The sequence below is a fragment of the Perna viridis genome, chromosome 9, assembly GCF_037379345.1.
Source record: "Perna viridis isolate PV_CMFRI_1.1 ecotype Kerala chromosome 9, ASM3737934v1, whole genome shotgun sequence".
Classification (NCBI taxonomy): domain Eukaryota; kingdom Metazoa; phylum Mollusca; class Bivalvia; order Mytilida; family Mytilidae; genus Perna; species Perna viridis.
Window position 1 is genome coordinate 43,185,638 of NC_142453.1, and position 14,893 is coordinate 43,200,530.

A 14,893-nucleotide genomic window follows, 5' to 3' on the forward strand; every position below is an offset into this window, starting at 1 on the left:
TTTCTAGCTAAACATCAAATTGCTTATTATGCCTAAATATGCATTTGTTGACAACTTGAATACCTAGAGTAAACGACTGTTTTATTGGGTAAGTTACTAGTTAGGAACAACGCGCACTCATATGAGGTTAAAGATCAAATATAATTTTAATTGGATCGTTATGATATCAAACCAAATTATTCAACATATTTCATTCGGAGGATAAGTGGTTTAGTATTAATGAATTATTTAAATACCATTATTTTTGTAAGCATACATTTTAATAATGCGTGTTGATTCCCCACGACACGAACGTTGGCGAGTATTCGATGACATTAATAGAGTATATGCAATAGATAAATCATCTAGTCTCTGTCTCATTGACCCCATTTGCTCCTAAGACATAGTGCCGTTTCATTAAGAGGTTAATGGCATCTAGTCAGGTACTTGAAAGCAGGACAGTTAAGGAATGGATGGGGAAAACATTTCAATTGTTCTTGATTAATTGACCTTTTAATATTTTTGTTGTCTTGTTTTGTTTTATTTTGTTTGTTTTTGTTTTGTTGTTGTTGTTTAGTTTAGTTTATTTTTTAGTGACTGTGTGTAAACGAAGTATGGTGCCTCTAACCTTAAATTGTACTGCACAAGCTTTTACTTTTTCATGGTACTTTTCAAGCGACTTATATTGGTTGATATGCTAAAAAAATTAATTGTTTTAAATAATGTATTGTATTGTATTATCGTCAACATATTTTTGTAATGCATTATTTTTCATACTTGACTTATTGCACTTTGTTTACGTCAATGTTTGTCATAATTTATTATAAAAAAGTAAAGACGCTAGATTTCCATTCGTATTAATTTTGTGATGTTATACAAAGCCAAAGTGCCACACGTGAAAATCATATAGTTTGCAACATATATCATGAGACGAGTGTTATATAATTTAGTCTGTTTTTCACGAACACAATTATGATTGATATATGATATTTATCTGATAATCTGATTACTATCATATAATTATGATTATCGTATGATACGCTTTTAACTATCATATAAGTTAACATATGATTATCATATGAATACCATATAATTAAATTAACATTTTGAATCGGGCGCCATATGATTATCATATGTACCATTTTGGCTATGTAGGCATTTTTACAGCTTTTTGTGAAACACTTCTATAATATTCAGACTTAAGCGCTGATATACACGTTTTATTGGTATATAAAGTTTGAAAAAATACAGTAATTAAAAGTAAACCACATCTTTTGTCGCTTTCAGTCCTCATCGTACATTGTATAACCGTGTAAACTGTGTTTACTCAGTTGTTTAGAGGAATCAAGCACTCTTAAAAGAAAGTTAAAAAAAAACTATAAATCTGGTTCACTGTCCCAAATGCTGAGATCTTTAAGATCTTCATTCCCTGGCAATAGAAAATCTCCAAAAATGGATGCCCTGACTATTCCTTCAGCTGCTGCATAAGGATCGATAGTAGATGATGGACGCCTATCCTCAAAATATCCATACCCATTTATTGACACCAGTGGAGGAATTCTAACGGAACTTTGAGCCTTATTAGATGCATCGCACAGAAAATTGTGTAACTGTGGGTGCCACAGGTTAGATGTATCACCCAATCTTTTCTTGTTTTCTTCTGTTAGGGTAGGATCGTACATACGAAGTAGTGCATCCTCGTCTGACTTTGAAAGCAGCTCAATTGCATGGCGAATAAACCTAATTTGATAATTGCAAGAGCATGTAAGAACTTACATTTTTTGTACATTTACACGTACATGCTCCTTTTTCCTTACGTTTCCTTTTTTAGCTTTTATTATTGTCGTTTTTTTTTTTTTTTTATTTATTTCATGTTCAAAAACTTGAGAAAAATAGTTAACAGTCACGTCAATAACAAAAAGATTCGCTGATTATTTCAGCTTATTTTAAAGCAAAATGATTTTTACAAATATTCTGGTCATTATAAATATATCTTCACACATGCAGAGAAGCCATTGTAATCTAAAACACTTCATTATATTATGCACTTTGTAGTTACGTGCATATATAGGTTACAGACCACCAATTCAACCAATGAGCATTTGGAACGTACGCAAAAATAGTCCTACGCAGAAATTACCCCTGTTCCTCATAGTGCTGTGAAAAAAGTTCTCATCTTATTTAAAAAATTTAAACAGTTTCTGAAAGGAAAAACATTTCTGTACATTTTATAGGTGCATTTTGCTTCTTGTGATGTGAAGCCTAATCTCCATAATGATTTTTAAATACACCCCTATCTTGTGAAAACACTGGGATTTCCCATGCTATTTATAGACCTTCACTTCCGGTGACCAGTACTGCACTGCAAGTCTGCTAACCCCACATGCCATTCTGAGGATTGTGAGCTGACATATGTAGAATCATGCTGATATATAGTCATCTGCAGGTTAAAGTTAAGGTAAAGTCCAGAGAAGCCATTGAATATTGTGAAATTAGCATGGAAGCCTATGGGAAGTGGAATTAGTGGTTTTTAGCCTTAAGCTGAAGCCATGGCAAAATGAAAAGTTTCTTGAAATAGCTTTAAACTACTTGAAGATCTTGTTAACTTTGCCATGAGAGGAATACACTACAAAAATCCTTCAAAATATGCATTTTTTTAAGTTATAGGTCCAAATTATGGAAAATTGGTCTTTTTGGCTGATTTTTATGTCCTATCTTGTAAAAAGTGTAGAAAATTTAGTAAAAATATCAAATATTAAACTTTGAGGGCTATATTTACCTAAATATGGTAGTAATAAGCACTTGAAATCAAGTTTTGTGTAAATTTGAGCAAAAATTAGGTTAGAAATGAGGAAAAACTCACTTTCATTACTGCGGTTAAGGCCATATAAGCATTCCCCTATGGCAACATGGAAAATCCATTATTGAGCACTTTTTTTGCTTTAGGTGCCCTTTACTGGTCATGTTTTAATGTGAAAACACTGTGTTTACAAATTTAAAGCCAAATATATCACCTTTTGTGAAAATTTAAAGATTTAGGATTTTTGACATGTGATCAAGAAAAAGGGGGAGGCATGTCAGAAATAAATTTTTAAAAATAGACCAATTTCTCAGAAAATGATTACTTTTAAAACTATTTCTTCATTGATATTGTTAAAAAACAAGTTGTGATTGATATTTTTTATTTGAAAAGTCAGAAAAAGTTCTTTGCAAATATTTAATGCATTTCAGTATGGTAGAATATTTTCACTTTTTTGCTCGCACAACTTGGTTACCCTATATTTAAAAATCAAATATTTAAAAAAGTGCTTGTCACATTTCACTGAAACTTTGCAAATGCATTCAGTATGTGTGTAGGAAGATACCTGTATAGTTATTTATTTTTTCTAAGACAAAAAGTGACTCTTTAGGTTACAGACCACCAATTCAACCAATGAGCATTTGGAACGTACGCAAAAATAGTCCTACGCAGAAATTACCCCTGTTCCTCATAGTGCTGTGAAAAAAGTTCTCATCTTATTTAAAAAATTTAAACAGTTTCTGAAAGGAAAAACATTTCTGTACATTTTATAGGTGCATTTTGCTTCTTGTGATGTGAAGCCTAATCTCCATAATGATTTTTAAATACACCCCTATCTTGTGAAAACACTGGGATTTCCCATGCTATTTATAGACCCTTCACTTCCGGTGACCAGTACTGCACTGCAAGTCTGCTAACCCCACATGCCATTCTGAGGATTGTGAGCTGACATATGTAGAATCATGCTGATATATAGTCATCTGCAGGTTAAAGTTAAGGTAAAGTCCAGAGAAGCCATTGAATATTGTGAAATTAGCATGGAAGCCTATGGGAAGTGGAATTAGTGGTTGTTAGCCTATATAGGTAATTATTTATGAAATCTGTCCTGCCTCCGTCACTACCCTTTTTAATAACCTTACTTGATTCCACCTTTGTCTCTCATCTGTTGTGTACTGAAGTTGAAGTGGCCACTGGATGTGAAGGGTTTACCGCTTACAGGAATAGGATTTAAAGAGATTCGAAGACCAAACATCTCAGCCAGACGTTGTAGTATGTATCGAGACATATTCAAATGGTCACCAATTGTCTCCCCTTGACACGGACCGATCTGGTACTCCCACTGATGAGAAAAGTTTGCACAATTTATTCAAGAGCAGTACACTGGGATATATATTTAGTTTTCTTAATTTTGGTTAAGTTTTATATATTGTTGTTAATTCACTATCATCTATTTTATTACACAGTTGCCCAAAAACGCATTCAATTTTAGATTTCCTTACATTTTAGCCCAGTGCAGATCCGGGTGTCATAAAGAATAGGCCCACAGCAGCGCTAAGCTTGTCGGAAAAGGCGACCAAATAGTGCTCAGAAACTCAGCCGAGGGCTAGGCGCTCTACCTACAGAGCACCTGGGATGTGTGCCCCAGGTGGTTGAATGGGGTACCCCTGGCGTGTTACATGCTGGGGTTGTCATGCTATAATACGAAAACCTGACTGCAAACCATAGTGGTGCATCGTGTTGGGAAAGATGCCACGTTCCTCGCACGTTAAAGAACCCTGCTGTGGTAAGAGTAAGAACCTTTGCACCCCGCCACAGGAGGCTAAATTGCCCAACCCTACCCATCCCTCCCTTCTTGCGGAAATCAAAATTTGTCGACCCTACTAACCTTGTGTCCCATCCCTTTTTTCATTTCATCATCATCATTTCATGTTCATTTTATCATCCTTTTCATGTTCATCGCCTGAATATAGACGAAACATTGCTGCTCGTGAGTTAAACTCCAACAATCAATTAATCAATCAATCAATCTTACATTTTAATTTTACTTAGTTGTGCTTTGTTTGGTTTGCATGGGGTTTTTTTATTTCTTATTAGTGACGTTGTTCTTTTATTTCATTTTTTATTATTATCCCTCGCGATTAAAAGTTGCTCGATAACTTAAAACGCTTGCAATTTATAAATTGAAAATTGGAGCAAGCATAATTCATAGTGTGAAGCTCCCTTTATTTTTTTATTGTCTGAATATAGCTGAAATAATGCTGCTCGGACGTGAAACCCCAACAAACAAAACCTTTATTTTTTAAATACTATTTTTTTGTGGGTTAAGTGGCATAATTTTTATCACTTGCATTTTTTCATATTCTATTTTTTTTCTGTATGTTCTTTTGAATGGTAGCTAAAATGTATATAATGACATTTGTCAGTTTTTGGATATTTCATACTCTGCAGGTGGTCTTAGCAGTTATTTCTTGAGGTAATATTATTTATGCTTCATAATATTATTTTTATCGGATTTGAATAATTGCTTATTTTTTTTTTTATTTTGTCTTTTTATGTTTGCATAATTATTGCCATAGAAACTTATAAGAACTGTACCATTCTATAGTACCTGAGATGGGTCATTCTCTCTGATATTTCCTCCTATTTTAACCCCAGCATATAAACACGCAATCAAATGACGTGTGGCCAATTCTCGCTCTATCCCAACCATTTTCGCATGCTTATGGCCTATTTTAGTACATAAAACTGAAATAAATGAATAAGGACTTATGGATTGTATTGGAAGAAGAAAACAATATCGAACTTTTCATTTTCAACGAACGTTTAAGTTTTCCATAATGAATGAAAAATGAACTTTTTGTATTTTTCTAAACTCTTCGTTTGAATACTCTCTTTTAAGACTAATTATACTTTTATAATTTTTTTAGAATACTTAAATGTCTTTTTCCTTTTTTGCATTTGCAAAAACGGAAGGAAAATAAATAATGAGACCAATTACCTAGTACACACTAAATCACCGTCTATATTAATAATATGCACCAAGAACATTGAAGTCATTTTTTACAAATATATAAGAAAATGTTTTTCCTTATGATTACTTTTCAGTATCAACATATACCGATTAGTCGCAAAAAAGGTTGATGACGTGTTTGTCGCATAGCAAAATTAGGCCTATGAGACGAACGACATGTTCATGCAATGAAACTTACTCATAGAATCATAATTGAATTTATCAGGCTCGTAGCTAAGAGGAACATTATCTTCCTGAACGACGAAATACTCTTGTTCAATACTAAACCATGGCTCGTGACGCTTTTTCGGTCGAAAACTTGTAGTTGGATCATAGTCAAGTCTTTCCATGGTTTTCTTGCATTTGAAACGCGAGTTTATGGCTAAAATATAAAGAACTTTGTATTTGGACTGAAAATATCTTCTATGAAATTCATAATAAAAAAACAGGCAAGAATTATTTTATGAGAGGTTACTTCTTGAAGCACGTATGAAGCATAACAAAATTTGCCATATTGGTTTGAGTGATATTTTTGTATTTGTATACTTTGAAATAAATATATGTATCGTCATATATTAAAATGTATCAGCGAATTATTAACACATTCAACGTTTTCTATTGCATTATACTTTATACAGGAAATAGTCATCTGGTATTTCCCCAACACAACTATAATACATTTTTTAATAAAAGCCATGGAAGACCTCTCTTTATGGCAACATTAACGCATATGTTTACTTTAACAATGTTTTAGCCAATGAAATATAATCGTAAAACATTTCTACAAATGATTAGAGCAAGTGAGATTTGTGAAAAAGTTTACTTGAAATATATATGAATCGAGACTTCATGTTATGTTCATGTTCAGTAAAATGCACGTGAAAATACTTTCACCGGTGCACCTGGGCCATGCTCCCAGTTTTTAGTGGAGTCCGAGTTGCTCATTTATTTTTGTTACTTTGTATGTATGATTTTAGTTACTTTATGTTCTTTGTTGTGTATGTCTGTTTTCCATGTCTGGTCTTTGTCCCTGGATTACATTCTTTTGATTACCGCTTTAACCTTGGTTCCCTTGATTATTCTTTCATGTGAAGTCAATTGCAACGTGAATCTCGATTCACGTAAGATTTACGTAAATAATATATGTATCATTTGCAATTAAATGCACAGGTTGTCATGTTATTTAACCTGCAGGTTCATCCATCGATAACCAGATATCACATAACACAAACTTGTGCGGACTTTTCAAAAAGGGGTTCTCGAACATAGCTACTGGTTTCAGTATCACATCTCTTAAATCCTCAAGTCTTCCTTGAACATCGTTCCACATGTAATTATCCCAAACAGGGCAATCTGAAAAAAATATATAAAAGAGACAATATCTAGTTGACCTCTTTGAGTGAAAAGAAAGAGTAAATGTAACAGCAAAAGCAAATAACCCAAATTTTGCTTTGAAAATGTTGTATATTTGACACAATATTGGATTACAATTCATAAAAAGAACTCTTGTAATAGAACCTTTTGTGATTACAGTTCATAAAAAGAACTCTTGTAGTAGAACCTTTTATGATTACAGTTCATAAAAAGAACTCTTGTAATAGAACCTTTTGTGCTAACTGTGGGGTAGTGGATGAGTATTCTCAATATAGATTTTCGCGGGGAATGTTTTTTTTTGTCTTCTCAAGCCCTACCTCGCGGAAGTGTATATTGAGCATGCTTACAACTTAACACGAAAGGTCTATTGCTTTTCGCTTTGTAGTGAAATGTACAAGAGTAATTAAGGGATCCTATATTCTAATAGTGCTGTGGACGGCTACGGATTTTTCAAGTTTAATGGGTCTAGAGGGTATACGGCTATATCATGTGTCAATGGAAAAATAAATCAATGCAGTTTTTGAATATCATACTTATCAAAGTGAAAAACGGTAAAGTTTTCTGCTATTTTGCATTAATTAGAGGAGGGGTCAAAGATCAATCGACCAATACACTTTGATAAGAAATTTAATTGAAATCGTTCATTGTAGGTATCAGAAGACAAGTAACATGTGAAGATCATGTGTATAGAATTTCAAAAATGTAAAAAAAAAAGTTAAAAAAAGAACTTTTTCCGACAAAATTTGACTATTTAATCACAAAACGAAGATGTTCCTAAAATTGGTAGCATTTTAGTGCATTTTCAATTTTCCATACCAATTATTTCATATTCCTTTACTTCACCCATCGCATCCAAAATTTTCAATTATAAAAGGCTATTGCAGAACCTCGAGATTGAGGACTTCAAGGCTAAACCACCTGACTGTTCTTGCAAAACCTCTCCATTCAAATATGGTCCTTGTGGTCACGTCGTTACGGGAGATTTAGCCATTATCGAAATCGAATCTCTGCGTAATATCCTTTTTAAAGGTCCCAAGTACCGTGAACCACGCTCCATCAATTGGAATTATAACTTTAAAGTTCTTATGGATGCCGTCGAGGACTATGCAAGAAAATGGATAAAACGAGGACAAGAAGACATTGATTCTCTGTCAGAGTGGTTAAAGGCCGTGAGGTCTTTAATTTTGAAACGAATGAAAGTTTTAAGTAGGTCAATGAGTGCCAAGGCTACATCAGTTTTCAAAGACCCCGATGTAGCAAAAACATTGTCTACTATACATGACAAGCATGTTGTCGTACCAGCAGACAAAGCCCAAGACGACATTGTTTTTGTCTGCAAAACGTTTTATATCCAATGTTTATTATCAGAGGTAGACGTAGAAAATAATAGCAAGGATAAGACCTACGCTGTTACCACTCTCTCCAAAGAAGAGATGCCCCGTGCAGGTCCGGGTGTTAAAAGAATAGACCTGCAGCAGCGCTAAGCTTGTCGTATAAGGCGACTAAATAGTGCTCAGAAACCTAGCCGGGGGCTAGGCGCTCTGCCCACAGAGCAACTGGGATGTGTGCCCCAGGTGGTGGAATGGGGTACCCCTGGCGTGTTGTATGCTGGGGTTGTTAGGCTATAATACGGAAAACCTGACCGCAAACCATAGTGGTGCACCGTGTTGGGACGATGCCACGTTCCTCGCACGTTAAAGAACCCTGCTGTGGTATTCGATAGGAGTAGGAACCTTTGCGCTCCGCCACAGGAGGCTAAATTGCCCAACCTTACCCATCCCCCCTTTTTCCAGTGGCAATCAAAATTTGTCGACCCTATTATCCTTGTGACCCCTCTTTTTTTACTTCATTTCATGTTCATTTTATCATCCATTTCATGTTCATCGTCTGAATATAGCTGAAATATTGCTGCTCGGACGTTTTACCCCAACAAACAAACAAACAAACAAACAAAGAAGAGATTGTGAAAAACCCATAAATCTGTGCTATCCTCTTTTGGTCTCTCTACCAAGGGCGATGATCTGCAAAATGTACCACCAAACCTCTTTCAAAACTTTTAACTTCTATACTCACAACTGTCAAAGAGGGTCTACAGTCCTACCACAACACTTGTTACTCCCGTAGTGGTATTAATTCAATGTGGATCCTGAAAAATTCGAAAGATCTTTTGGAGACAATCAGTCTATTATCAGACTATTATCCGAATATAATAGCATTAATACCTATGATTTTTCAACACTGTATACTTCTATTCCCCATACTCAGTTAAAATCCCGACTTAAAAACATTATACATCGTTGTTTTTCCAAAATAGATGGTACACCTAGATATAAATATATAGTTCTTGGTAGAGATTCCTCATACTTTGTAAGAAATAATTCCAAATCATCTTCCAAATATACAGAGGAAGATGTTTACAAAATGCTGGAATTTTTAATCGACAACATATTTGTCCAGTGTGGTGGACGTGTTTTTCAACAAACGGTCGGCCTTATGAGGCTGACTTTATAGCTGATCTGATCAGAAAGAAAGAATATCGTTTGGCTAGATCCTTCAATCTCAGTTTTCTCTATATAGATGACGTATTATCTTTAAACAATCCTAATTTCGAGGATTTGATACATCGCATCTACCCAAAAGAACTCGAGATAAAGGATACTACAGACACTGGGAAGTCAGCCTCATATCTTGACCTACACTTAGAAATCGATGGTAAAGGAAAACTATTGACCAAACTTTACGACAAACGTGATGACTTTTCATTCAAAATTGTCAACTTACCTTTCATCTGTGGCAACATACCTTCGGCTCCTGCGTATGGAGTGTTCATATCACAACTCATACGTTATGCCAGAACTTGCCAATACTACGCAGACTTTTTGTATCGCGCTAGAACTCTAACAAATAGGCTTTTGGAACAAGGTTATGTTGCTACAAGATTTGAGTCATCACTACTGAAGTTTTATGGTCGTTATCATGAACTCGTGGATCGTTATGGTGTATCCATCAGCACCATGAAAACTGATTTATTCAACGGGTCATAGTTTTCCTTCCCTCGTTTATTTACCCCGGACTTGACTTTTTATGAGCAATTCGGCGGGTGTTCCTAGAAAAGCAGAGGAGGCTTATCCTACCGGTGCACCTGGTCCATGCTCCCAGTTTTTAGTGGAGTCCGAGTTGCTCATTTACTTTTGTTACTTTGTATGTATGATTTTAGTTACTTTATGTTCTTTGTTGTGTATGTCTGTTTTCCATGTCTGGTCTTTGTCCCTGGATTACATTCTTTTGATTACCGCTATAACCTTGGTTCCCTTGATTACTCTTTCAATGATTAAGAGATAATTAGACACCGTAGAATATTACAATGTATATATAAATATTCTTTACTGAATAACAAATAAAATAAACAAAACATTTTTCGATTCGATCTGCCACGTGGGCTTTGCAAAATGAGTTTAAAGTTGCAAATTTTCACATATTTAATGTTTTGTTTTTTGGGGTTTAACGTCCGAGCAGCAATATTTCAGTTATATTCAGACGATGAACATTAAACTGATGATAAAATGAACATGAAATGATGATGAAATGAAAAAGGGATGGGACACAAGGACAATGGGGTCGACAAATTTTGATTGCCACTGGATATAGGGAGAGGTAGGGTAGGGTCGGGCAATTTGGCCTCCTGTGGCGGAGCCCTATGGTTCCTACTCCGGAAGAATACCACAGTAGGGTTCTTTAACGTGCGAGGAACCAACACGGTGCACCACTATGGTTTGCGGTTAGGTTTTCCGTATTATAGCCTGACAACCCCAGCATGTAACACACCAGGGGTACCCCATTCCACCACCTGGGGCACACATCCCAGTTGCTCTGTGGGCAGAGCCGCCCTAGCCCCCGGCTAGGGTTCTGAGCACTATTTGGTCGCCTTTTACGACAAGCTTAGCGCTGCTGCAGGCCTATTCTTTTAACACCCGGACCTGCACGGGGTTTCACGTATTTAAATTATTGAATGTACTAAAATTGTATAACACGGAATCGTTTCCGGACTGATTTATGAACAGAGTCACATGTAAAGTATCGAGTCTGCCTTACGTTTTGATGAAAAGATTTGAGGTTTTGAAACTCTCATGCATATTTCTATGCATTTGTCTTTATATGCTTGCACTTTAAATAAAACGTGAAAGATTTAACCATGAATGAGGGATTCTCAAACGAAAAATGCAACTCGGGGGTTCATGATAAGGCTGGATTTCATAATAAATTTGACAGTACATAAACTGTGTACTTTGAACTTTGCATGGATGCATGTGAAGAGAACATGTACATGCATGCTATCACAATATTTATGTCTTAAGATGTTTAACTGTGGGTCAGGTTGATGCTTGTAATGCAATATCCTCTGCAGTGGCGGATCCACACTATGAAAAGGAGGGGTGCCAGCCGGGGTTCCTCAGAAAAGGGGGGTTGTGCTTCGATATCATTTTCCATTTTTTTTTTGTCAATTTTACACATGAAAATAACAATTTTTTCAATAAAATGCATTCGCTCTGGAACCGCCGCTGCTCTGAACGGATTTTACTAAACGAGTTGTTAAAAACAAACCAGATACCTTGTAAATATTCTGACGCAAAAAGAAGAAAGAAGTTCAGACGCAATAAAAACTTCTAAGATTTATTTTACCTCTCAAAAAGACTCAAGTTTTAGTACCCGTATTAATAGGACACAATGGTAATATAGTCGTTACAGAATATTAGTTCAAATGAAACATCATTGTCCAGGCCAGGGGCGGATCAAGATTATTAGAAAAAGAGAGAGGCTCTGATCAAGACGTTCATAAACAGGAGATACAATCTATCGTTTGCTATATTTACTGTCTATAAGTTGTTATAAACTTACCTTTTTTTTTGCGGCGTAAACATACATGTACAGAGCAGTTGCAGTAAGTGGTTTGTGCATTGTATTGTGCGTTACTTCTGTTGTCATATTTTGACAAGGTAGAAAATTTGTTTTGAACATTTGCAATGTCATAATTTTAAATTTCAGGCAACCAATCACGTCTGTCTGCTTCATTCAAAGAATGAATAAGTGAGCCACTCGCATTCTGATTTGTTATAATCTAAATGTCAATAAGAACTAAACTGAATATGGCATCACAACTGTAAAAGCATCTTTGCTAGCCAAGGGTTACGGTCTTGCCCACTCCTGTCACGCAATGGGAGGGGTAGGACTGTAACCCTTGCCTAGCTAAGATGCTGTAAAATCTAGATCGGAAGTAAGCCACTCATATACTTGGAAACTTTTCAGCATTCTATATGATAGTAAAGGCCGATTTTATTTGAAATAATCCATGTACGAAAAATCTTTGTAACGTTCTCCTTTTCACCGTCACATACTAGATGACTTTTAACCAATGCCAGCGTTTCCCTCCTTCGTTTAAACCGGAATGACATCATTTGTATAAGAACAGATCGACGGGCGCTTAAGGTAAAACAGAGAAAAGGCGTCAAAACTAATATCCTACCAATGAACCTGGTCCAAACACCCAGTTTGGCTTGCTAATCAATTCTTAAAATTTATATATGTTATTCTTATGACTATTATTTTTTTGTTTTTTGAGGCGTTGTCATGACTATGGATATCCTTTACTTCATTCCATTTTCCTCAAAACGAACATTGTTAAGAGCTCAATTATTGAATAACAGAAAAAATATATGTCAAACTTTTATCTGTCTGCTTAAAAAAGCACTTAAAATATTGATCAGGTCAAAAAATAAGTTATTTTTTTTTTATAATAGTCATGCTTTTCTGTTGTACTAACAGTTCGGAAATAGAACAGGTTGTCCGGGAAATTATTAATTAGTAGTTAAAATATGGGAAAATTTGTAACCTCAGTTTTATAAAGCTCATATTGCAGATCGAATCGAGAATGTTGTGTTTATTTTATTTGTTATTCAGTAAAGAATATTTAGATATACATTGTAATATTCTACGGTGTCTCTTAATCATAAAAAACGCACTTAAATACATCCATTTTTATGGGCAATTTTGTTCTGTGATTAAAAGGTCAAAATTTGTCAGAAAAAGTTCTTGCATTTTTTGAAATTCTATGCATGTGATCTTTGTATGTTACTTGTTTCCCAATACCTGCAATAAACGATTTCACTTACATTACTTATCAAAATGTATTGGGGTTGATTGATCTTTGACCCTTCCCCTAATTAATGCAAAAAAGCAGAAAACATTACCGTTTTTCACTTTGATAAGTACGATATTCAAAAACTACATTGATGTATCTTTCCACTGACATACGATATAGCCGTATACCTTCTAGGCCCATTAAACTCGAAAACTAAAGCACTTTTTGATACCTGTCCGCAGCACTATAACAGAAATCAAAAGAATGTAATCCAGGGCCAAAGACCAGGAGCATGGACCAGGTGCAACGGTAGGGTAAGCGTGCTCTGCTGTTCTAGAACGACCGTGAATGAAAAAATGATATATTTCTTGAAACTTAAAAACACAATAAGGAAAAATCGGCAAATATTTATTTAGATGAATATTGTATCTAATTTTTTTCTAGTATTCAAATGTTGAAGAATTGAAATATGAAAAGTAATTGGATAATTCAATATTTAACAAAGAAACACAGTGGATAGTTAATGGGAAATTTGAATGGTCTATAGTGTATTTGAATGAATAAATCAGTTCATAAAATTCAAGAGCTGACGATAGACATAAAGTTATTTGTAATCATAAAGATTAATCGATTTCAATTTGAACAAACTCAAAAGATGACTGACGTTTCTTGAAATGTTGTTATCATGTTGAAAAGTGATCAGTACGAAGGGGGGACTTTAATCATTTGTTAAATTATGCAGCTTAACACAAAATCTTCGAGCAATTAAATATTTAAAGCTTTTCAAGGTCGGAACAATTATTTTAAATGTACCCTCAATGCACTAGTTGTCACGAGATATAAAAAAAGATGATAATTATTTTATTAACTTAGTTTTCACATAAGGTAATTATCACCATCATGACGCGTGTTTTATCCCGCCAAAAATTAAACATTAAACGCTCACTTACCTAAGCATGACCAAATCCCCAAAATAAGTTTCATTTTCATTCAATGCGTTTTGCTTTATCTACATTTTTGGAAACAAATAAAAGTTTACATTGTCAAGGGAGCCTGTGATATATGCAGAATTAATGAACCACAACATGGTTTTGAAATATTTTTTATTGGTTCTAATTGAAACAGGTTTTTGGCTATCATTCCTATAGAAATTAAGGCGTATTATTTATACTTTAAGCTCCGAATGTAGTATTATTTAATGGAATTTTCTGTTTTAAAACGAAACTGCAAAACTTTTTATCTGTAATACTTGGTTTTGTCTATGAATTTTCTGGTTTCCATTTCAATAGTGATGTTTGCTTACCTTCAACACTCCTTGGCTCCTTTTCTACAACACGCGATTTGGTGCACAATTCGTACCCAGTATGATTGATGAAGACGTATTCTAAAACCACTTTGTCCCCTTTATAATCAATATCAGGAAGCAATAACTCATACTTGTCGGTAGACATCTGAAATACAACATTAAACATCCAAGCAAGCAGCTGGAGGGGCATATAGAGGCCATGTTAAAATGCGTTTCATCTTCAGTTTTACGATCTATGGTAAAGCATAGTCAATTCCGCTGACAAGACTTGTTAATATAAATATGCTG

General features: G+C 34.8%; 1 protein-coding gene across 1 annotated transcript; it reads right to left on the reverse strand.

Moving 5' to 3' along the window:
* Positions 1 to 1,355: 1,355 nt before the first annotated feature.
* Positions 1,356 to 14,750, reverse strand: LOC148608624 (glutamine synthetase-like). Its single transcript, XM_088543609.1, has 6 exons — positions 14,603 to 14,750; positions 6,978 to 7,142; positions 5,989 to 6,171; positions 5,388 to 5,524; positions 3,919 to 4,118; positions 1,356 to 1,719 (listed from the first exon to the last, which is right to left on the reverse strand). The coding sequence occupies exons 1-6, from the start codon at positions 14,748 to 14,750 to the stop codon at positions 1,356 to 1,358; spliced, it is 1,197 nt and encodes a 398-aa protein (XP_088399735.1).
* Positions 14,751 to 14,893: the final 143 nt, after the last annotated feature.